General features: G+C 45.0%; 1 protein-coding gene across 1 annotated transcript in view; it reads left to right on the forward strand.

Moving 5' to 3' along the window:
• ENDOD1 (endonuclease domain containing 1) overlaps positions 1 to 24,647 on the forward strand; it is a 45,675-nt gene extending 21,028 nt beyond the window's left edge. The window contains exon 2 of the mRNA XM_063951471.1: positions 17,699 to 24,647. Coding sequence (XP_063807541.1) covers positions 17,699 to 18,757 — 1,059 coding nt within the window. The 3' untranslated portion in view covers positions 18,758 to 24,647. The remainder of the gene's footprint in view (positions 1 to 17,698) is intronic.
• The last annotated feature ends 1,064 nt before the right edge of the window (positions 24,648 to 25,711 follow it).

The following is a 25,711-nucleotide window of genomic DNA, read 5'->3' on the forward strand; positions in this document are numbered from 1 at the left end:
CGCTGCGGAGAGAAGCCCATAGGCTTCTATGGACTATTGCCAGCTAAAGCTGGCGAACCCCGCCGCGGCGCTGACCTCGCGTCCGGGGGATAGTACATCAGGAAAATGCGGTAAACAGGGGGTTTACCGCATTTTCCGCTTAGTACATCCCACTCAATGTCTCTTCCCATTAAACTCTATGGGGCGTATTCCTCTTTGTGGATTATATTGTGGGGTTGTATGTTTGGAGGATATAATTGCACTACAAACTGTAGCAGAGAAGGACATCATTTATGTTACATGGCAAATAACGAGATGAATTCCAAGTCTTACCTCCCAGCTTCCGGCAATGAGAAATGCCCCAACTATCCAGACAACGGGATAGTGCCACCTAAATCGGGAGCGTTGGTTTCTATACATTTGTCATGTCTCCGGTATTTGAACAATGGCCCTCATTCCGAGTTGTTCGCTCGCAAGGCGATTTTAGCAGTATTGCACACGCTAAGCCGCCGCCTACTGGGAGTGAATCTTAGCTTCTTAAAATTGCGAACGAAAGATTCGCAATATTGCGATTACACATCTCGTAGCAGTTTCAGAGTAGCTTCAGACTTACTCGGCATCTGCGATCAGTTCAGTGCTTATCGTTCCTGGTTTGACGTCACAAACACACCCAGCGTTCGCCCAGACACTCCTCCGTTTCTCCAGCCACTCCCGCGTTTTTTCCGGAAACGGTAGCGTTTTTTCCCACACGCCCATAAAACGGCCTGTTTCCGCCCAGTAACGCCCATTTCCTGTCAATCACACTACGATCGCCTGAGCGAAGAAAAAGCCGTGAGTAAAAATCCAAACTTCATAGCAAATTTACTTGGCGCAGTCGCAGTGCGGACATTGCGCATGCGCACTAATCGGAAAAACGCTGCGATGCGAATAAATTTTCCGAGCGAACGACTCGGAATGACCTCCAATATTGTTATAAAAGAAATGAAGACATCAATTGTTCTATTATACATAAGTGGGTCATACTTTAAAATGTAATTACAGCTGGAAGGATATGTAATTGTATTCACAGTAAAACATTTTGTGTGACAGTTGAATAATAGTTAATTTTTTGTCAAAAAAAAGTAGTTTGCAAATGTCACTTTATTTTCTAGAATGCAGTAGCCAAGTATACTGAACATTTTATTGATGGTTTGTAACTTCCCGAGTGGCCCAAGTATTATATTGAAGGCCATTATGGTGTCCAATCATTGAAAATGCATTTTACTGTCAAATGGCCCTTTTTACTGATAAGTAATTATCATGTAACAGAATTGGAACTGAAAGGTGAAACAGTGTCTACAATAAAATGGAGTTGGAGTATTGTAAAATTACCAGATTTACCTTCCTAAACAAGCACAAAGTATGGACAGCACGGTTGGTGTAATGGTTAGCATTGAGGACTTGGGATCAATTCCCTCTCGGGCTCTAACTGTGTGGAGTTCGTATGTTTTCCCCATGTTTGCGTGAGGGCTCCTCCAGGGTGCTCCAGTTATCTCCCATAATCTAAAAACATACTGGTAATTTAATTGGATTCTTACAAAAATGGATCACTATCGCAATGCGGTGACGGAGGCCCCCCGCGATACCTGTGAGGTGGTCTGCGGGGGGTCTCCGTCACCTCCCAGGGGTCTCCATACGGCCTACATGCCGGGAAGCAGCAGCAGGCTGCCCCCGGCGTCGCCTCCTCCCCCCTGCAGCCGGAAGGACCTCCGTCTGCGTTGCTAGGGGGAGGAGGAGTTTACCTTCCGGTATCAGGGCTGCCTGGAGGAAAGTATGCCGGCGGCGGAGCCGGCAGGCTGCGGCGGTCGGCGAAGAGAAGCCCATAGGCTTTTATAGGGTATCGCCATCCAGAGATGGCGATACCCTGGATGGCGAAAAACCGGCGGTAGGGTCTTAGTACATTTGAAAATGCGGTAAAACCTCAGTTTTCGGGGGTTTTACCGCATTTTTCCTTTAGTACATCCCGCCCAAAGACTGCAATACTTTTGTGTATACATAATGACAGTGATTTTACTGCCCTTCACTTTCTATCTATAGGGGGAGATATATTAAGGGGTCTATGTACTAAGTCATGGAGAAAGATAAAGTACCAACCAATCAGCTCCACTGTGATTTATCAAACACAGCCTGTAACATAGCCGCTGATTGGCTGATACTTTATCTCCAAGGCTTAGTGCATAGACCCCCACAGGGGGGTATGCAATTAGCTCTGTTTTCTCTATCGTCCTAAGTGGATGCTGGGGTTCCTGAAAGGACCATGGGGAATAGCGGCTCCGCAGGAGACAGGGCACAAAAGTAAAGCTTTTACAGGTCAGGTGGTGTGTACTGGCTCCTCCCCCTATGACCCTCCTCCAGACTCCAGTTAGATTTTTGTGCCCGGCCGAGAAGGGTGCAATTCTAGGTGGCTCTCATAAAGAGCTGCTTAGAGAGTTTAGCTTAGGTTTTTTATTTTACAGTGATTCCTGCTGGCAACAGGATCACTGCAACGAGGGACAGAGGGGAGAAGAAGTGAACTCACCTGCGTGCAGGATGGATTGGCTTCTTGGCTACTGGACATGAAGCTCCAGAGGGACGATCACAGGTACAGCCTGGATGGTCACCGGAGCCACGCCGCCGGCCCCCTCACAGATGCTGAAGCAAGAAGAGGTCCAGAATCGGCGGCTGAAGACTCCTGCAGTCTTCTTAAGGTAGCGCACAGCACTGCAGCTGTGCGCCATTTTCCTCTCAGCACACTTCACACGGCAGTCACTGAGGGTGCAGGGCGCTGGGGGGGGGCGCCCTGGGAGGCAAATGAAAACCTTTAAAAAGGCTAAAAATACCTCACATATAGCCCCAGAGGCTATACGGAGATATTTACCCCTGCCTAAATGTACTAAATAGCGGGAGACGAGCCCGCCGGAAAAGGGGCGGGGCCTATCTCCTCAGCACACGGCGCCATTTTCTGTCACAGCTCCGCTGGTCAGGAAGGCTCCCAGGTCTCTCCCCTGCACTGCACTACAGAAACAGGGTATAACAGAGAGGGGGGGCAAAATAAATGGCAATATATTAATATAAAAGCAGCTATAAGGGAGCACTTAATCATAAGGCTATCCCTGTCATATATAGCGCTTTTTGGTGTGTGCTGGCAGACTCTCCCTCTGTCTCCCCAAAGGGCTAGTGGGTCCTGTCTTCGTATAGAGCATTCCCTGTGTGTCTGCTGTGTGTCGGTACGTGTGTGTCGACATGTATGAGGACGTTATTGGTGTGGAGGCGGAGCAAATTGCCAAATATGAGGATGTCACCTTCTAGGGGGTCGACACCAGAATGGATGCCTTTATTTGTGGAATTACGGGATAGCGTCAACTCGCTTAAGCAGTCGTTTGCCGACATGAGGCGGCCGGACACTCAATTAGTGCCTGTCCAGGCGCCTCAAACACCGTCAGGGGCTGTAAAACGCCCCTTGCCTCAGTCGGTCGACACAGACCCAGACACAGGCACTGATTCCGGTGGTGAAGGTGACGAATCAACCGTATTTTCCAGTAGGGCCACACGTTATATGATTTTGGCAATAAAGGAGATGTTACATTTAGCTGATACTACAGGTACCACTAAACAGGGTATTATGTGGGGTGTAAAAAAAAAACTACCAGTAGTTTTTACCGAATCAGAAGAATTAAATGACGTGTGTGATGAAGCGTGGGGTGCCCCGATAAAAAACTGCTAATTTCAAAGAAGTTATTGGCTTTATACCCTTTCCCGCCAGAGGTTAGGGAGCGCTGGGAAACACCTCCTAGGGTGGACAAAGCGCTAACACGCTCATCAAAACAAGTGGCGTTACCCTCTCCTGAGACGGCCGCACTTAAAGATCCATCAGATAGGAGGATGGAAAATATCCAAAAAGGTATATACACACATGCAGGTGTTATACTACGACCAGCTATTGCGACTGCCTGGATGTGCAGTGCTGGGGTAGCTTGGTCAGAGTCCCTGATTGAAAATATTGATACCCTGGACAGGGACAATATTTTACTGTCGTTAGAACAAATAAAGGATGCATTTCTTTATATGCGTGATGCACAGAGAGATATCTGCACACTGGCATCACGGGTAAGTGCTATGTCCATTTCGGCCAGAAGAGCTTTATGGACACGACAGTGGACAGGCGATGCGTAGAGGAGTTATTTGGGGTCGGTCTATCGGATTTGGTGGCCACGGCTACGGCCGGGAAATCCACTTTTCTACCTCAAGTCACTCCCCAACTGAAAAAGGCACCGACCTTTCAACGCAGCCCTTTCGTTCCTTTAAAAATAAGAGAGCAAAGGGCTATTCATATCTGCCACGAGGCAGAGGACGAGGGAAGAGACAGCAACAGGCAGCTCCTTCCCAGGAACAGAAGCCCTCCCCGGCTTCTACAAAAGCCTCAGCATGACGCTGGGGCTTCGCAAGCGGACTCGGGGGCGGTAGGCGGTCGTCTCAAGAATTACAGCGCGCAGTGGGCTCACTCGCAGGTAAATCCCTGGATCCTGCAGATAATATCTCAGGGGTGCAGGTTGAAATTAGAGACAGAGCCACCTCGCCGTTTCCTGAAGTCTGCTTTACCAACGTCCCCCTCAGAAAGGGAGACGGTTTTGGAAGCCATTCACAAGCTGTATTCTCAGCAGGTGATAGTCAAGGTACCTCTTCTACAACAAGGGAAGGGGTATTATTCCACTCTTTTTGTGGTACCGAAGCCGGATGGCTCGGTAAGGCCTATTCTAAATCTGAAGTCCTTGAACCTGTACATAAAGAAGTCCAAGTTCAAGATGGAGTCACTCAGAGCAGTGATAGCGAACCTGGAAGAAGGGGACTTTATGGTATCCTTGGACATCAAGGATGCGTATCTCCACGTTCCAATTACCCCTCACACCAGGGGTACCTCAGGTTCGTTGTACAAAACTGTCACTATCAGTTTCAGACGCTGCCGTTTGGTTTGTCCACGGCACCTCGGGTCTTTACAAAGGTAATGGCCGAGATAATATTTCTTCTTCGAAGAAAAGGCGTATTAATTATCCCATACTTGGACGATCTCCTAATAAGGGCAAGGTCCAGAGAACAGCTAGAGATGGGTTTAGCACTATCTCAAGAGGTGCTAAAGCAGCACGGATGGATTCTGAATATTCCAAAATCCCAATTAATGCCGACAACTCGTCTGCTGTTCCTGGGGATGATTCTGGACACAGTTCAGAAAAAGGTTTTTCTTCCCGAAGAAAAAGCCAAGGAGTTATCTGACCTGGTCAGGAACCTCCTAAAACCAGGAAAGGTGTCTGTACATCAATGCACAAGAGTCCTGGGAAAAAATGGTAGCTTCTTACGAAGCAATCCCTTTCGGCAGATTCCATGCAAAGGGATCTGTTGGACAAATGGTCAGGGTCGCATCTTCAGATGCACCTGCGGATAACCCTGTCGCCGAGGACAAGGGTATCCCTTCTGTGGTGATTGCAGGAGGCTCATCTATTGGAGGGCCGCAGATTCGGCATGCAGGATTGGATCCTGGTGATCACGGAGGCCAGCCTGAGAGGCTGGGGAGCAGTCACACAGGGAAGAAATTTCCAGGGAGTGTGGTCGAGCCTGAAAAAGTCTCTTCACATAAGCATTCTGGAACTAAGAGCAATCTACAATGCTCTAAGCCAGGCGGAACCTCTGCTTCAAGGAAGACCGGTGTTGATCCAGTCGGACAACATCACGGCAGTCGCCCATGTAAACAGACAGGGCGGCACAAGAAGCAGGAGGGCAATGGCAGAAGCTGGCAGGATCCTTCGCTGGGCGGAGAATCACGTGATAGCACTGTCAGCAGTATTCATCCCGGGCGTGGACAACTGGGAAGCAGACTTCCTCAGCAGACACGACCTTCACCCGGGAGAGTGGGGACTTCATCCAGAAGTTTTCCACATGCTATTAAACCGTTGGGTAAAACCAATGGTGGACATGATGGCGTCTCGCCTCAACAAGACACTGGACAGGTATTGCGCCAGGTCAAGAGATCCGCAGGCAATAGCTGTGGACGCGCTGGTAACACCTTGGGTGTACCAGTCGGTATATGTGTTTCCTCCTCTGCCTCTCATACCAAAGGTATTGAGGATTATACGGCAAAGAGGAGTAAGACTAGTGGCTCCGGATTGGCCAAGAAGGACTTGGTACCCGGAACTTCAAGAGATGGTCACGGACGATCCGTGGCCTCTACTTCTGAGAAGGGACCTGCTTCAGCAGGGTACTTGTCTTTTTCAAGAATTACCGCGGCTGCGTTTGACGGCATGGCGTTTGAATGCCAGATCCTAAAAGGAAAAGGCATTCCAGAAGAAGTCATTCCTACCTTGATAAAGGCAAGGAAGGAAGTCACCGCGAAGCATTATCGCCGTATTTGGCGAAAATATGTTGCGTGGTGCGAGCAGCGGAGTGCTCCGATGGAGGAATTTCAACTGGGTCGTTTTCCTACATTTCCTGCAATCAGGATTGTCTATGGGTCTCAAATTGGGATCTATTAAGGTTCAAATTTCGGCCCTATCAATATTCTTCCAAAAAGAATTGGCCTCAGTCCCTGAGGTCCAGATTTTTATCAAAGGAGTACTGCATATACAGCCTCCTGTGGTGCCTAAGGTGGCACCGTGGGATCTAAATGTAGTTTTAGATTTCCTCAAATCCAATTGGTTTGAACCACTAAAGAATGTGGATTTGAAATATCTCACATGGAAAGTGACTATGTTACTGGCCCTGGCTTCGGCCGGGAGAGTATCTGAACTGGCGGCTTTGTTTTATAAAAGCCCTTATTTAATTTTCCATTCGACATAGGGCAGAGCTGCGGACGCGTCCGCATTTTCTCCCTAAGGTGGTATCAGCGTTTCACCTGAACCAGCCTATTGTAGTGCCTGCGGCTACAGACGACTTGAAGGACTCCAAGTTGTTGGACGTTGTCAGAGCCTTAAAAATATACATTTAAAGGACGGCTGGAGTCAGAAAATCTGACTCGCTGTTTATACTGTATGCACCCAACAAGTTGGGTGCACCTGCTTCTAAGCAGTCGATTGCTCGTTGGATTTGTAACAAAATTCAACTTGTACATTCTGTGGCAGGCCTGCCACAGCCTAAATCTGTTAAGGCCCATTCCGCAAGGAAGGTGGGCTCATCTTGGGCGGCTGCCCGAGGGGTCTCGGCATTACAACTCTGCCGAGCAGCTACGTGGTCAGGGGAGAACACGTTTGTAAATTTTTACAAATTTGATACCCTGGCAGAGGAGGACCTGGAGTTCTCTCATTCGGTGCTGCAGAGTCATCCGCACTCTCCCGCCCGTTTGGGAGCTTTGGTATAATCCCCATGGTCCTTTCAGGAACCCCAGCATCCACTTAGGACGATAGAGAAAATAAGAATTTACTTACCGATAATTCTATTTCTCGGAGTCCGTAGTGGATGCTGGGCGCCCATCCCAAGTGCGGATTATCTGCAATACTTGTACATAGTTATTGTTAACTAATTCGGGTTATTGTTTAGGAAGCCATCTTTCAGAGGCTCCTCTGTTATCATACTGTTAACTGGGTTTAGATCACAAGTTGTACGGTGTGATTGGTGTGGCTGGTATGAGTCTTACCCGGGATTCAAAATCCTCCCTTATTGTGTACGCTCGTCCGGGCACAGTACCTAACTGGAGTCTGGAGGAGGGTCATAGGGGGAGGAGCCAGTACACACCACCTGACCTGTAAAAGCTTTACTTTTGTGCCCTGTCTCCTGCGGAGCCGCTATTCCCCATGGTCCTTTCAGGAACCCCAGCATCCACTACGGACTCCGAGAAATAGAATTATCGGTAAGTAAATTCTTATTATTTTCGCCTAGGCGAAAAAACTGAGCTTTTCGCTATTTATAGGGTAAATGGGGATTCGCCCTATGCAATAGCAGGGACAGATTTTCGCCTAGGCGGAAAATACGTGGATTGGCGAATCCACAGGTTTTCCGTCAAAAACGCAGCCCATTTTCGCAGATTTTGAGGCACTTTTCGCCAATGCCTTTTCACGTAAAAAAAAAACAAGGTGAAAAGGCATTGGCGAAAATTCCTTCAAAAAGGGCGAAAACGACCCTAATTGAATACTCAGTAAGGCGAATTCATTAGCTCCAAATTGATCGGAGCTAATTGCATACCCCCCTAAACCTTCTAAAGAGTGGAGAAGTTGCCCATAGAAACCAACTAGTCTAGCTCGCATTTTTCAAGTACAGTCTGTAAAATAATAGGTAGAATACTTATTAGTTGCTATGGGCAACTTCTTCACTCTTTAGAAGGTTTAGTACATTTCCCTCTAACTGTTAATCATCATTTGACTTCTTTTTATAATCAGCATTGTATTTATATAGCCATGTGTTACACTATATACTTATACATAAAAGAACCATAAACCCTGTTTCCAAACATAAAGTAGCACATTTACATACCATTGGAAAAATTCTGTCTGTAAACCATTCTGTAAATACTTCATTCATATGGGCCTATCTATGTACTGCTGGCAATAACAAAGGTTTTCTATCAGCGCTTATCTCAGCGATAGGAAATTTTCTTTATCTCAGTATACTTAGAAACGTTTGCCCGGGCAGCTGAGTTATACTCACCTGTGATACTGGCTAACAGCCGTCTTACCGCTTTGGCAGCCACTCCTCCAGGCCTGTGTGTGTGTGCAAACTGTGTCACACTTGTGTCACACGTGCACAAGTTGACTGCTAGTCTGGATTTGGCCTCCCAGTTCTACTTTCTGCCCACAAAAAAAGTAGAAAGAAAATGTAATATATTTATAATAATGCTACACAGAAAAAAAGGTAAAATGCAGGTGCACACTCGACGCACTAAGAACAATTAGAATAAACTCTGCAACTTAACATGGAGCAAAATTAAGGTTCTAAGCATAATTTTTGGCCCAAAATATGGGCCCATCTACAGTACCACAACCAGGCAATTTAATCAGGTGGGTCCCTAACATTCCTAAGTGTCAAGTCCAGAACACGGGACCTCCCCCCCCTCCCCCAGCCGGGACAGCACAACCCAACCATCCCAAGGCATGACACTAGAAAGAAGTGTGTGTAGGACAAAGCACCAGCAGATAGAGAGGGGAGGGGGAGGACACAGTATAGCGGGGTGCAGCGGATGGTATACTGAGGTGACCCGACATATGCGGGTTCCCTTTACTAGTATATTTATATGGGGTGGGGTGCTTTATTTAAATAAGGGGAAGATTTATCAAAGTTTGGAGACAGAGTACCAACAAATCAGCTTCTGTCATTTTACAGGCTGTGGGGCTGATGGATCAGGTGTAGTATGGTATGCCGGGCTCCCGGCGACCAGCATACCGGCGCCGGGAGCACGACCGCCGGCATACCGACAGCGTGGAGAGCGCAAATGAGATGCCGGCTGTCGGGATTCCGGCACCGGTATACTGTGCGCCGGGATCCCGACAGTCGGCATACTGAAGACCACCCGATGGATCAAGCATTGGAGAAATTGCCATGGGCAACCAATCAGCACTGAGCTAGCATTTATGAAGTACATTCTACAAAATGATAGGCAGGAACTTCGCTGGCCCATTTCTCCACTCTTTTCACTGCTTGATACATCTGCCCCCCACTGTTTGAAAAATGACAGGAGCTGATTGGTTGGTACTTTCTCTCTCCAATCTTTGATAAATCTCCCCTAAAGCTTTTTTTTTCGTACTAATAAGTGTCCTCTGCCTTCACCATCCTGTGATAGTGACCAGAGGCGTATCTAGCACGGGGCGAGCAGGGCACGTGCCCTGGGCGCCGTGGAAGCCCCAACAGAGGGGGCGCCACCGGCATGGCCCGCTCACCCCATGCGATAGGGATTCCGCCGGCGCTACCTGCGGCGCTCTCCCTGTCTCCCCGGCTGCTGTGCCTGTCACACTGGACAGGCAGCGGCAGCCAGGAGCCTCCCCTCACCCCCCCCCCTCCTCCCTGCACATTGTACAGTACGCGATCGCGCGCGACCTCGGATGTACGCGCGCGCGGCCTTAACAGGTGAGCGGGCTTTACATATGTTTATAGTTTTTTTCTGTCGGGAGAGGGGGGTGCGGGACAGTGTGTGTGTTAATTGTGTGTGTGTGGGACAGTGTGAGTGTGTGTTAATTGTGTGAGTGTGTTAATTGTGTGTGTGGGACAGTGTGAGTGTGTTAATTGTGTGTGTGTGGGACAGTGTGAATGTGTGTTAATTGTGTGTGGGATAGTGAGTGTGTGTGTGGGACAGTGTGCATGTGTGTTATTTGTGTGTGTGTGGGACAGTGTGCATGCGTGTGTGTTAATTGTGTGTGTGTGACAGTGTGTGTGTGTGGGACAGTGTGCGTGTGTGTTATTTGTGTGTGTGTGGGACAGTGTGCATGTGTGTGTGTTAATTGTGTGAGTGTGTGTGGGTGTGTGTGTGTGTGTGGGACAGTGTGCGTGTGTGTTAATTGTCCCGGCGGTGATTGGCATCTGCAGTGTGCGCCCCCCCCCCCCGTTCTCTGCCGCTGACAGGAGCTGTGTTGTGCGGCTCTCCGCCGGCTCCGTCCTCCCGCTGACAGGAGCGGCGGTGTGCGGCTCTCCTCCTCCGGCTCCGTCCTCCCGTCGTGGCCCTGCAGTGTGTGCCAGTCTCCCCAGCAGCAGGTTAGTGTCTCTCTCTCTCTCTCTCTCTCTCTCTCTCTCTCTCTCTCTCTCTCTCTCTCTCTCTCTCTCTCTCTCTCTCTCTCCCCCTCTCTCTCTCCCCCCCTCTCTCTCTCTCCCCCTCTCTCTCTCTCTCTCTCTCTCTCTCTCCTCCTGTGGATTGAAGTTTGTAAGTATCATTTTAATTTTTACAGGTACCCCTATTGGATTCTACTGGACAAGTGGACGTGACCGGCGTGGGATATAGGTAAGTATGTGTGAGTGTGTAAGTTTGTTTTAATAAATTTTTACTGTCACGGTGTGCGAGTTGTGTTTTTATTTGGGTATTTTTTCTGTTGTAGAACTACAGGTACCAGCGGGCCCGTTATTTCCCCGCATGCTGGTACTTGAGGTTCTCCAAGTACCAGCAAGCGTGGGAGGCTTGCTGCGCCTTGTAGTTCCACAACAAAAAACAATATTTTTTTTTTTTTAATTACATGGCTATCAGCCTCCCAGCCACCGCCCACGGATGGGGGGGGCAGCCTCGGGCTTCACCCCTTGCCCTTGGGTGCCTGGAGGGGGGGTGACCCCTTGATTTAGGGGACCCCACTCCTCCAGGGAACCCCGGCCAGTGGTGACAAGTTGGGGGGGGGGGGGTAATGCCACGGCCGCAGGGACCTACATAAATGTGTCCCCCGGCTGTGGCATTATGTCCCTGGCTAGTGGAGCCCGGTGCTGGTTTTAAAAATACGGGGGACCCCTACATCTTTTGTCCCCCGTATTTTTGGAACCAGGACCGGAATAAGAGTCCGGTGCTGGTTGTCTAAATACGGGGAACCCCTGTCCAATTTTTTCCCAGTGTTTAAACAACCAGGACCGGCTCAAAGAGCCCGAGGCTGGTTATACTTAGGAGGGGGAACCGCACGCATTTTTTTTTTTTTTGTAAATTTTTTAACCCATTCAGACCCTTCTCCATTAAGATAATGGAAGCCCTGGACAACAAAATTGCATTCATGTCCTCCTCCCACTCCCAAACACTAATTATTATTTTTTTCTATAAAAATGTACAATATATCACAAGTATGATGAGCGGGCATTGGCGGCATCGGACTGAGATGCAAATTAGTGGCGGAGGGCTGGGTCAGTTGATGGTGGGCGGGTTTGTAAGCCATTGGTGGTGGCAGCGGGCATCGGCTCAGAGGCAGTGGCGGCAATTGGCTCGGTGGCGGTAGGGGTCATCGGCAGGATTCGGCGGACATTATGGCTGTAGTGCCTCACCAGCCACTAACCTCACCGCACGCCACTGGAGAGTGGGACAGTGTGCGTGTGTATGTGGGACAGTGTGAGTGTGTGTTAATTGTGTGTGTGTGTGTGAGACAGTGTGAGTGTGTGTAAATTTTTGCAGTCCAGTGTGTGTGGGGGAGGGGAAAGTATGAGAATGTGTGTGTAGTCTAAGTGGGTGTGTGTGGGGTTTGGGGGTGGCCAGTCTGTGTGTGTGTGTAGTCTACAGTGTGTGTGTGTGTGTGTGTGTGTGTAAGTAAGTGGGTCGGGCAGTCTGTGTGTGTGGGCGGGATGTACTAATGGCCATTTACCGAAGAGGGATATGTATTAAACCACGGGCACTGAGATGCCCTTCTCACTCACCATCCAGCTGGGTGGGAGAGCCGGGCAGGTGGAAAGTCAGCAGCAGGGGCAGCATGCCGGATATCAGCAGCCGAGGGTGCGGACTGTAAGGCACGTGCGGAGCCCAAAGCCGGAGATCAGCAGCATGTTGACCGGCAATAAGCGGCTTCTACTTCCGCGTTCAACATGCTGTCGATCTCCGGCTTTGGGCTACGCAGGGTTCGGGGGATGGGTGTCCTCTGCCGGTGTACTGCAGCTTCGGGGGTGCGGGCTCCGGAGGCTTTCAGCACTGTTGAATATCCAGCTGCCTCAAGTATGTACAGCCCGCACCCTCGGCTGCTGATATCCGGCATGCTGCTGGCTATCCCCCCGCCCGGCTCGGCCACACAGCTGTATGGTGAGAAGGGCATCTCAGTTCCCGAGGTTTAACACACATGCCTCAATAAATGGCCTCTGCGGTAAACGATACTAATGCTTACCGTGGCAGTAACAGCAGGGAGGACGGCGCACATCGGGATCCTGCAGCAGGAGAGAAGAACCCCTTCGGAGCGCAGAAGACCACACTGAAAAGGGTGCATCCCCGGTGCGGTGCTCTGCATCCCGGGTGGCGCCGAAGATGTGGAGTGTCGGAGGACGCAGAAGCGCCGCAGCTTGGGGTGAGAAACCGCTGCAGCCCTTCCGCTGCTAAACTCTGCAATTAGTCTATTAAGGGGGTAGGCTCCCCTCACCATAGTGCCCCGCAGGATTAGTTAATTAAGGGGGTAGGATCCCCTCACTCTATAATGGGAATTTTGGCTCATACCATGTGCTGTAACGTGAATTTTCGCTCATATCGTGTGCTATAATGTGAATTACGGCTCATACCGTGTGGGGTAATGTGAATTTCGGCTCATACCATGTGGGGTTATGTGAATTTAGGCTCATACCATGTAGGGTAATGTGAATTTCGGCTCATACCATGTGGGGTAATGTGAATTTCGGCTCATACTGTGTGCTATAATGTGAATTTTGGCTCATACCGTGTGGGGTATTGTGAATTTCGGCTCATACCGTGTGCTATAATGTGAAAGGGGCACCAGTACTAGATAGTATAAGGGGTCCTACTACACTGAAGGACACGCCCCTTTTGAGTGACCACGCCCCTTTTCCGGAGCGCGCGCATAATGGCTATCTACACTCTCATTCCACCTTCAAAAATTCAACCTCAACCATTGCACCTACATCTATACATACACACCCTGACATCTTTATATACAGTGACACCGGTGGCGTCTGCACATACTTTCCTTTTGTATTTTTTTCTTTTTGTGTGTGGGGGGGGAGGGGGGCGCCGCCATTATTGATCTTGCCCTGGGCTCCAAAAACCCTAGCTACGCCTCTGATAGTGACAGAAGGATGGCAGCAGTACGTGTATTTGTCACTATCCTATGAAATAGGCGGTGAGACTGCCGATGATAGCTATCCTTGGCCAAAGACTTCATTAGCTAGACAGAAATCCGATCTCCAGTGAAAAGCTTTATTTTTGCCGTACAATTGGTCTTTCCCCTATAATAATAGGCCCATTAGACAGCTATACAAATGTCATTTTCACCATTTCTGCACTTCTTGGAATTTCAGTAACTTTCAGCTCAACCGATTTCCCAGAACACAAACCAGAAATGGAATCGGGCAACAACATGTGTCCATCACCAGCGGCAGTGTTTTAGTTTTGTACTATAAGATCTGTCTTAAATGCAGGCGTTCCTTCTTTTCCCGGATCAATACCTGCGCTCACCATCAGCTGCTGAGATGTCCCTGATAATATTGGAGACTTTGAAAGCTTGCATTTCAGAGCATCAGCTAAATGGACGTCCGCCATCCTATCCTGCTAATGTGCTTTCTGTTCCTGCCTGCTAGATGGTACACGCACATATGTGCTTGCTCATACTGAAGCATTAGCCATTTTTATGCTTAAGGCTGATATTGACCATTCTGTCGCTCAGGAGAGCATTTAAGTATAGGTCATATTTCAAGGTCATTAGCAAAGGAGGGGAGAGCAGAACTCTGGTGAGGGGGATTTTTAATGTGCTTTCAATTGATGGAGTCAGCCAAGGGACAGTTATATTCTGTCTGCCTTTTTCTTTTTTCTTTTTTGCTATTTTTCTTTTCTAAAGCTTTTGCATTTTCAGCAGACCTAGACCTGCGATGACACCTATGCTGGAGTATATATTTATTATCAGTTATTTATATAGTGCACGCATATTCTGCAGCGCTTTACATAGAATATTTGGCCATTCGCAACACTCTCTGCCCCAGTGGATCTTACATTCTATATTCCCAATCACACGTACACGCAGACACCTACAGGCTAGGATTACTTTATTGTCAGGAGCCAATTAACCTACGTGTGTGTGTGTGTGTGTGTGTGTGTGTGTATATGTATGTATGTATATGTGTGTATATGTATGTATGTATGTGTGTGTGTGTGTGTGTGTGTGTGTGTGTATATATATATATATATGTGTATGTATATGTGTGTGTGTGTGTATGTGTGTGTATATATATATATATATATATATATATATATATATATATATATATATATATATATATATATATATATATATATATAGTAGCATTGTCTGGACTCCAGTAGAACTTTAGTTAAATGCTCTGGTGCCTCCAGTGCAGTATAAGACATAACCAAGTAGAAAAGTTCTGCGGCACTCAGAGACTGTGCAGGTACGATAAAGTGTATTAAAATTCACACGGCATCTTTAATACACTTTATCGTACCTGCAAAGTCTCTGAGTGCCGCAAAACTTTTCTACTTGGTGCGTGTGTGTTGTATGTGTGTGTGTGTGTATGTATGTATGTATGTATGTATGTATGTGTGTATATATATATATATATATATATATATATATATAATTAACTATGGGAGGAAACCGGAGTACGTGGAGGAAACACACGCAAGTGCAGGGAGAATATACAAACTCCACACAGGGCCATGGTGGGAATCAAATCCATGACCTCTGGGGGGAGGGGCAGGAGGGGGGGGGGGGTGTTGCTTCTGCTACTTGTATAGGGAGAATTATCAAAGTTTGGAGAGAGAGAGTACCAGCCAATCAGCTGCTAAATAATTTTTCAAACACAGCCTGTAAAATTACAGAAGCTGACTGGTTAGTAATTTATATCTCTCCAAGCTTTGATAAATCTAAAACTTTTAATAAGCACCAATGGAGGCAGCCATTTTGTTTTCTGAACCAGTATTCATAGGGATGTGGTACACGAGCAGTGAGTCACATCACTGAGGCACGTTGGCCACATGTTATCAATGCTATAACCGAGGCGCTGGTTCCTAGTGAGTTGATAGGTTGCATCTTTATGTATATGAGTTCAGACCAAAATGGCTGCCTACAAACAAAGACCCATGTATGTTAATGACTGCTGCTGCTCTTTGTAGGGCGTTAATAAAAAAAAATTAATGTCAAATATTTGCTGTGAAAAGTACATGTATACAGAATTTGGTATGGTATTGTTATTTTGTATCCTAACAATAGTATACATTTGTGCAAGCTATTTCTAGAAAAAGATGTTTACGGCAACCAAATCTTAGTTTATGCTCTGGACCAAGGCAACCCATGCGGGCGGTAGGATTGAAGCTAGTTGCAGGGATGGGTTTCTGGAACCTCTATCATGAGCAACTGCAGGGAGGCAAATGCTATGAGAGAAGTCATGAGATGAGGGACTACACCCTAAATGCATGGGTATCCGTTAAGATGGTCGACCATGTTATGGTCGACAGTCATTAGGTCGACCACTATTGGTCGACATGGACACATGGTCGACACATGAAAAAGGTCGACACGTGAAAGGTCGACACATGGAAAGGTTGACATGAGTTTCTTAACTTTTTTTTCTTTTGGGGAACTTTTCCATACTTTACGATCCACGTGGACTACGATTGGAACGGTAATCTGTGCCGAGCGAAGCGAAGGCACCATGCCCGAAGCATGGCGAGCGAAGCGAGCCATGCGAGGGGACGCGGTGCACTAATTGGGGTTCCCGGTCACTCTGCGAAGAAAACACCAAAAAAAAATATCAAAAACTCATGTCGACCTTTCCATGTGTCGACCTTTTTCATGTGTCGACCATGTGTCCATGTCGACCATGTCAATGTCGACCTAATGACTGTCGACCATAACATGGTCGACCATTCATACCGGAACCAAATGCATCTTCCCCGTCCACACAGTACATTTAAATAATTAAGTTCATTGCATATTGTGAAACATTAATACGGCTGTAGATAGGTCGACAGGGTCAAAAGGTCAACCAGACAACGGTCATCTCAAGTTTTTGAGGGGTTTTAGGCCGCAGATTGTATATTTTATGTTATGTGACCACCATCAGTCCAAATGTGTACCCTGTGTTAACCATTTCTGTGTTGACCATTGTCATGTCGAACTTTCTAAATGCTAAATTTAAGAGGTGCTATTATGCTGAGACTTGCAGTGCCACACAAAAAAAGAAAAAAAGCAGGTGCACACTAAGAATACTGGCAATCAAAACAATTATAATAAACTGCAATTTATCATGGAGTAAAATTGACATTCTTAGCATTAATTTTTGGCCATAAATATGGGCCCACCTTCCATGACCAGGTGACCTCATAAAGGTGGGTCCCTAACACTACTTAGATTCAAGTCCAGAACACGGGACAACCCAGGCCAGCACCATCCAACCGCCACAAAGCATCACGCTAGTAAGAAGTAACAGCTTAAGAATTAAAAAGTGTTACATTAATAAGAAGTAGCAGCTTATGTGCTAAATCTGTTACATAGGTGAGAAGAAGCAATTAAAGTGTTAAAAAAAGTGTTACCGTAGTAAAAAGCTAAGAACCTCCATTTTACTCCATGTTAAATTGCAGAGTTTATTATAATTGTTATGATCGCCAGTGTTTTTAGTGTTTAGACTGTGCACCTGCATTTTCTTTTTTTGTTTTCCCTATAGGACCTTTTTTTCCCTTGTTGACCTATTGACTGTCTACCGAGATTGTAGCTCTATCATCTTGATAACAACCAACTGATACTACTAATTGCAGTGCGTCTTTTCTTCAAAATGAAGGGCCTAGTTCAGAGATGGTGCGTGTTTAGACCATCGACCAGCACTTTTCCAAGACATTTCTGATACTATGCGTCTCTATTGGCAAAAGCGCATTTGTGAGTGACTCATGTGGGGGGGGGGGGGAGGGGGGAGTTTTTAGGGATTTTTATGCAGGCAAAAACAAATGCTCAACTACCTGGACATCGGCATTGCATGCGGTAACCTATTCTTATAGGTTAAATCTGCTTCTGAAAATTGTAAATGTTTTCCTTTAAGTTTTCACACTTGTAACATTTATTATGCAATGTTTTTCATAACCGTGTGCTTACAGCTTCTGTTCTCTAATCTTTTCCAGCTGGATGACCCCAAAAGCAGTGTGGAGGAAGCAGTGAAAGGTTCCGATGTGTCTGAGCAGATTGGAGGTCTAGGTACAAATCAGGCCTTAGAGGAGGACTATGCCTCATCAGATTACCAGCCAGGTCCTCTCTTCCATAGGGTTCCATCACTTCTTACCAATGCAGTGCCACTGTCCGAGAACGTCAAGGAGAAATGGGCCAAGGATGTGGATCATCTCATTGAGAGGTTGCTACCTCATTGTGGGAATGGGGGTGACCTTCACCTCCTAGCTGGCACCGTTCCCTCTAATAATAAAATAAAAGACAAAGTGACCGTTCCGGAGTACGTCTGGTTGGCAGCTTGTTGTAACATCCCCGATGCCTGGTCCTTTGGGGTCATTAAGAGAACGGATGATGTAGATAGTCTAGAAGAGGTTACTATGGAGGAACTTGAGAGCAGACTACCTGGTGGTGTGAAGTTATTTTCCAACCAGTGTGGTGGAGGAGCTTTACCCCCGAATTTGGCAACGGTATCCGAATCCTCAACCCAAACCGAGGACGAACCCCCAGTTAAAACACCAGGGGCGTTTTCTAGATTTTTCCAGTTCCTTTTCTGCATCACCTATGAAATTGTGAAGAGCATCTTGTGCCTCGTGTGGTTCCTAGTGAAACAAATCTGTAATTTAATTTTTGGGAGACTGTACTGGATCTGGACCGCTGCCACCACCTACATTCTGGCTCTGAGCAGCGTTCTGTTGAACATTCCTTGCGACGTCCTCTACGTCCTGGCAGATATTCTCTGTGGCTTTGTGCGAGTCATTGACAATGTGTTTTCGGTTGTCTGTCTGGTGCTCAGACTGCCAACCAGGTTTCTGTGTGACATGGCCAGTTTCCCTTATTATACAATCTGTGCCATACCGAATGTTGGTATCGACATACTAGGTGGTATCTGGGGCATCTTTGCCCTGGGGCTCCAGGCTGTGTTTGGTGCATTTGGCGGGTCATTCTCAGTGGCCTCTTTCGCAGGGAGTAGTGTTTTCCAAAGGTTCGTGGGACAGTCGGAAAGTTATGAAAACTGACCGGCATTATTAAGTTAGGAAAGTAAAACGCAACGATGATTGGTAGACGTGCTCGCACTTTACAGCAAGGTGTTATGTAATTCCTGTGTGACTTATACCAGATGTCCATATATTTGACTCCTGTTTATCAGTGTTTTGTAAATCCACAGGAATTAGACTTGTTTAAATGGCAGGACAATGATGGCTTTTGAGTACCTTTTAAATAGGAATGACTAGCTGGCATTCAATCTCATTTTGTCGGCTTTAGTTATCTCTTACTAGTGTAGCCGATCTCACCCGTTGTGGCTATCCATAATTACACGCATACAGTACCTCTTAAGATTTGGCTTGTGAAGGGTCAGTTCGAAATGCACCATTATTCTGAATTGTAGGTTGTGGGGATATTTAAATACCATTTGTCTGTAGAAATAATTGTGGCCACATTTTGAGGTACTAGGATTAATGTGTTTTACGGCACATAAAAAATGCTCTTTCTATTTTTGAGACTTGGATGAATCGGGCAAATATCTTCTTTAACTCCTAGTCGGGGGGGATTTTTTTTTTATATTTGTGAACATAACACAAGATTACATACACTTTGTGGGTAAAGTGTACCCATCACATACTCTCAGTGAAGGCCACCGTGTTGTAGCATGAACATATAATTACAATAATTCATGCCCATTCAGGCTTTTCATCCAGTAGAAATGAGTGAAGTCACAGAGGTATAAGGCCCTTTGTGCCTCGGACCTCAGTGATGTCGCTAAATAACACTGATGCTACACTGAATATTGCATCGGCCTTAAAATGTGTTTCTTACATGTGCAGATACCGTGTTACGTTGCCAGCCCTTTGAGTGTAAAATTTGCTTTAATAAATAACTGGAATAGTCTTTGGTTTCTATTTACCTAACAGATATGGCCGGGTAACAGACAATAACTTACACTTTTGCTCCAGCTTTTACACAAACTTGGTGCTAAAGTGTCCGAAATGTAAATGTTTTGCTTTATTAATGTCCTAAACTAAAGGGGAGATTTATCAAGATAAAGTATCAACCAAACCACTTTGAACTGTTCTTTTACAGGCTGTGTTGAAATGACAGAAGCTTGATTGGTGGTACTTGATCTCTCTCCCCCTATTATATCAAATTACAGTTTTTTGAGTCCACAACAAATTTATATTAAAAAAACAACAACCTTATACATTTACATTATTGTACGTTATTGTAAGTTGTTTTTTTTTAATGTGCCTTGTATAGTTATGATTATCTCAAGACATACTCCGTATTCTTCTAAATTTTAGACTTTATACATGTGAGCAAGAAACACCTGTAAATTGAGCAGGATTTCCACATTCCTAAATGCTATGTTTCTCCTACTAATGTTTTATCTGTTACACTGATTTGTTTTTTTGGGGGTTTTTTTGTGTTTGTTTTATTCTGACTTGGTTCTAGTTGCACTGATTTAAAAAAATATATATATACAAAATACAGGATCAGTTGATGTCCAGCTGCAAATTGCTCTGCTGAGGTTTAGTAAAGATTGCAAAAACACTTTATTTTGACTTCTAAATTGACATTTGCCAAGCTCGAAACAATACCATGCTTTGACAAGACTTTGTGAATTTTGCTATGCACTGCTAACTTTATCACTACATTTTTTTGGGTTCAGATGTCTGAAGTCCATTTGCTTCCTTAAAAGAACTTGTACACCCTCTATCTCTGTTAATTTCTAAGTTCTAGATTTGATAAAACATCTTAAAAAAGCGAAATGGAAGTGTTGCCTATTGGAACCATTCATTTTTCAGCTGTGGTTTTCCTAGTGCACTAAATAAATCATAGCAGGAATTTGATTGGTTGCCGTGGGCATTTTAAATTTTTACAGTTTTTAGTAAATATACCTAGTGCCTCTTTTCTGAGGGCAGCTTACATGATCATACGCAGCACTTTGGCTGATTTCTTGTAACGGTAGGGACCATCTTTTGTTGAGAGCAGGGGTACACAAACCCGTTTTAATAAAGCCACCACCAGGGTAAGGTTAAGTATAGGCACCACTGAGGGGAGGGTTGGTTAGGGTAAGGCTCAGGGAGGGTTAGGGTTAAGGGGGTAGGGGATAGCATACTTAACCCCCATTAAGGAGTTGTGATGCCCGGCATCCCATCCACCAGTCAATCATACTGGACCCCTTCATACAATTTGGGTGAATTCCACAGAAAAGATTGTATCGTCTTTACCATATAGTACACTGTCACTGTGCAATAAATATCAGATGTCCAGGTAACTAACCCATCCTTCTCTTAGGATGATAGCTGGTGTTAATATCAGGAATATCTGTCACAATTTCACTGTACAAGTCCTCACTACTGAATTTAAAATGAAAAATAAATTGCTTTATTCTGAGAGCTGACCTTTTTGCACCCAATAAAAAAGGAATATCATACCTCAAAGTGCAGGTAGCCATTTTGTTCAGCTGCTTTCTCAGGAATGTACTTCTTCAGTGGGCTAGGAACTGGTGACATCACTGCTTCATGAAGTAAAGGTAGACATTTTGTGTGCTGAACGTTGTGTCTCAGTGATGTCACGAGTTCCCAGCGACATTTGATGACTTCAAAGAAGACATACTGGCAAAATATAGGTGCAGTCGGGGAAAAATGGCTGCTTCCATGTTAAGACCGAACAAACCCTTAAACGCTTCACCAAGAAAATACCACTTCAAAGAATTGCTTTTCGATGATCTAAAGCTGAAAAAGGATGAAGGAATTATTGGGGGGAAAAGTGCACAATATTTTTTCCCACCATTTATCACATGCAATTGATACCAAGGGTGTGATTTAACAAAGATTAAAGAGATATAAAGTACCAACGAATCCGCTTCTGTCATTTTTCAAACACAGCCTGTAACGTGACAGAAGCTGGTGGGTATTATATCATTCTTAAAGCTTTGATAAATTTAGGTCTAGGTGAATACTGGGGAAAAGCCATTTTTAACTAAATCTCAGATCTGAACTATGCCTTGTAATTGATTGCCCCTTTAACAAAATGGCAGAGTTTGTCCTGCATTCCGCATGGCTACGGCCAGCTTTAATAAACTTCATTATCTATATACAACAGTATACTCTTTAGTGTGTTATGTTTTTAAGTTATATTCCTCTTTTTTTTTTTTTTTTTTTTTTAAACCTTTATTAACACCTAGGAAAATATAATTTTGAGACAGCCCCACCCCTGAGCCGCGTGAGCAATCACAAACCACAATTCAGGCATACTGGCTTCTGATTGGTCCTCCCGCACCACCTTTTGTGACAATTCATGTTAGTTGAGCAAATAAATTAGCTGGCTCTTAATTACCCAGGGCTGCTCCATACTTACATTTTTCTATAGCTAGGGAGCAGGAACAGTACTGAAAATGTTTCTGAGGATTCTAGAGCAGAGTTAAGGCGGTACTATTGTTGATGATCAAAAGCCTGTATATAACTATGTAATTACATTACCTGTATTTAAATATCCGCTACCATTGTCTTTCAAGATTTGTGTTGCATTGGAACAAAGAGCGTTGTACATAGGGAATTGCGTGGGAGGTCCAGGTTACATATGCAGCCTTGCCCCTTGCTCATACTGTATTACGTTAAGTGTTCTTTGATGTGTATATAATGGAGCTTAGTGAGTCGGTTAGTTTTAGGTGTGTTTTTGTTTTTTACTGGGGTCCTTCAACATAAAGTTTCACAGAACAGTCATTAGGGTGGATCTAAGAGAACGACGTTGGCTTGTAAATTATACCCTTGTTGCATGCTGTTTATGCAAGGCTTCTGTAGTCCTTGAAACTATTTAGGTTCATTAAGCAGCGCAGCAATGGGCAATTCATTTTTAACTTTCCATAAATTTGTGCTGCCAAATAGCAAAGTGAATCCATCGGTACGAAATGGGACACGCAGTAGGTTCAACGTAGGAATGGCTGCAAATATTCTAAATCACGAAGGTTTATCACCTGGATATTTCTCTACTGTAAATATAAGACTACTTTAAAGTCACCTTGACCTTGCAAATACGCAGGAGTCTACTGAAATACAAGGTGACTTGTAATACACAGTATTGGGTGTGCATTATTATGTATAATATATTGTATTATCCTTACGAACACTGAAGTGATGGCATCACAACTGGCTGATTGTAAGCAACGTCATTAAGACTTTCTATAAAGATATTTCTTTAATCTTGCATAATGTCTGCCACTGGGATTGCGTTATTCGTTACAATTTGTGTTTCTTCGTATTGACCGAGATGTTGACGTGAGAACCTGCCGTTATCATGTATAGGAGTTTATAGACATGTTGGCATTACTTGTGTATTATATGGGGGATGACGTTTACAGGGGGAAGCGAACTGCAGGTTTTTAGCTTCTGTTTTCATGTATATGCTTGTGGAATTTTGTTTACTAATCAACATGTGCAATTAAAGTCTGAGCTTGTTTAAATATCTCTAAAGAATGTATTTCTTTTCCTAATTTTGTCTTGTTTTACTTATTGAATAAATCAAATCTTTTTTTCTTTTTTTTTTAAACAGGATGTTTTATGCTCGCACAAATCTCATGTTTATCTATAAGAAATATTAGCAAAATACCTTTATTGGGGTAGAATTTAAATAAAAATAGATCTGCTTTGTCTGTGTGCTGCTTTATAAAGCTGGACTGAGTAAATGCTCTGGTGCTTGAACCTGACCAGACGCTAACCATTGCCTGCCTGTTTCATCATTATAATGTCCATTCTGGTCTGTGACCAAAGGGTCTATTCATGAAGCAGCGAAAAGAGTGGGGTAAACAAACCAGTGGTGAAGTTGCCTATGGCAACCAATCAGCATCTTCCTTACATTTTATAGAATGTACTTGACAAAGGCTTCTTTCAAAGCTGATTGGTTCCTTCTCTACTGGACCTTTTCTCCACTCTTTTTTTTCACTGCTTTATGAATAGACCCCCAAGCCTCTAATATAAATGGCGCAAGTGCAGCCCAGACAGATAATCACCTAGACATACGAGGGCAAATGTAATAGGGTCCATGTTTTCCGCGGGTACGGATGGTGGACAATCTCTGACTTTTTTTTTTCTTTTCTTTTTTTTTTCTTTTCTTTTTTTTTTTTACAGGGGCAATCATTTACAAGGCAAAACCATGCGTTGTAAATGATTGCCTCTTTAAAAAAAAAAGTCTGAGATCGGCCACCATCTCGTATTTCCGCCAAACTCTGACCCTATTACATATTTCACTTGTTGTATTATGGCTGTATATCATTTCTCCATATTCTGCCATTCCTGGATCCTTGTGTTTTGTGGTGTTTTATTCTACTCTTTCTTTAACTCTGAAGGGGATCTGGCTTCTACCTACATCTAATGGTGGCAGCCATTTTGTGGTCTGAACCAACATTTAGCCAATGGATTCAGCAGGAACTGGTGACATCGCTGAGAAATGAGGCACTGTCTTGTCTCATGCCTCAGACATGCCGCCGGCTCCCGGGTGAGTTCATAGACTGCATTCATGGTTCGGCAAACAAAATTGCTGAATCCATATTGGTGAAGGATCCAGTTTGGTTGCCATAGTTCCATTTCGCTTTCTAGAGCGCCAAACAGCTGTAGTGACTGGCCAGCACATTTTATGCTATTGCTACTTGTTAATCTTGTGTGACGTTAGCGATCGAGCAATCTAATAGCATTCACTGCTCAGCCATCTCATAGATTGCTAGTATTTGGAATGGTGCAAGAGAAAGACTCAGAGCCGCCTATCTGCCCAGCAATAACGTAGAGAACACTTCAATTACTGGTATGCTTGTGCCTCTTGTCATGTGACCACTTTCCTATGTCCTGTATGTAAAATATGTTCTATTTTTTTCATATGTATGATTACAAGGAAATAAAATAACTTAAGACATTATCATTATTAGTTTTTTTGTATTGTCATGTAAACTATCTAGTAGATCATGGGATTTAGTTAATAATAAAGGGTTTTCCCTAGACTCTCCATAGCATATCTTTAAATTGACTTTATAGGCTGAATGCATTCACTCCCCTGGTCACTCCAAGTTGAGATTGGCATTGATGCTTAGCAACCGCTGACGGATGTCCGATGGTTTTCTGCCATCAAGGTAAAGTGCTGGATGGTTTCATCGATGGAGACCATCGGTGGCCATAACCAGATCAAAGTAATCTTTCACACCTCTTCTGCAATAAGACCTAACCATGCAAAGTTGATTTGCTACAGTATCCCTATATCAGAAGATCAAGCTATGAATTTGTCCATCATTGTGTTGCATTTGTCATTCGCGCTAGATTTGCTGTTCTCTATGTGTAGATGGCGTGTTATTTATAATACAAGGAGCCCACTTATCTTGAGCTATTTTCATGAAATACACATAGGGCCAGATTTAATTAGTCGTAATCTGCCGTATCGCCAATGATGGTAGCTCTGATAAGCCGCTCCGGTTCTCAAAACTGTCATAATTGGCGTTTGTACGGCAGCTCTCAGCAAATTGAATCTGGCCCATAGTACTGCAGCTGGGTCTTAATAGCCCAACTTGACATGACTTGGGATAAGTCGCCCTACAGCTATATTCCTGGTTCCGGCTGGGCAACACCTCAGGAGCTATTATGCATGGGACAGCTATAACGTATCGCACTACGCTTTAACCTTTGGCTTTATACACACGGGGGTAAATTTACTAAGGTGGGAGATTTTTAGAACTGGTGATGTTGCCCATAGCAACCAATCAGATTATATCTATTATCTGCTAGAAGCAGCTAGACAAATGGTAAGAAGAATCTGATTGGTTGCCATGGGTAACATCACCAGTTCTAAAAATCTCCCACCTTAGTAAATTTACCCCACGGTCTTCACTCTCGTACAGAGGTAGAGACTTTGCATATGCGAACTGCCTATGGCAGGGGTGGCCAACCAGTCAGAGACAAAGAGCCAAAAAATCTTGTTAGGTACGTCAAAGA

This window comes from Pseudophryne corroboree, chromosome 2, assembly GCF_028390025.1.
Source record: "Pseudophryne corroboree isolate aPseCor3 chromosome 2, aPseCor3.hap2, whole genome shotgun sequence".
Taxonomy (NCBI): Eukaryota; Metazoa; Chordata; class Amphibia; order Anura; family Myobatrachidae; genus Pseudophryne; species Pseudophryne corroboree.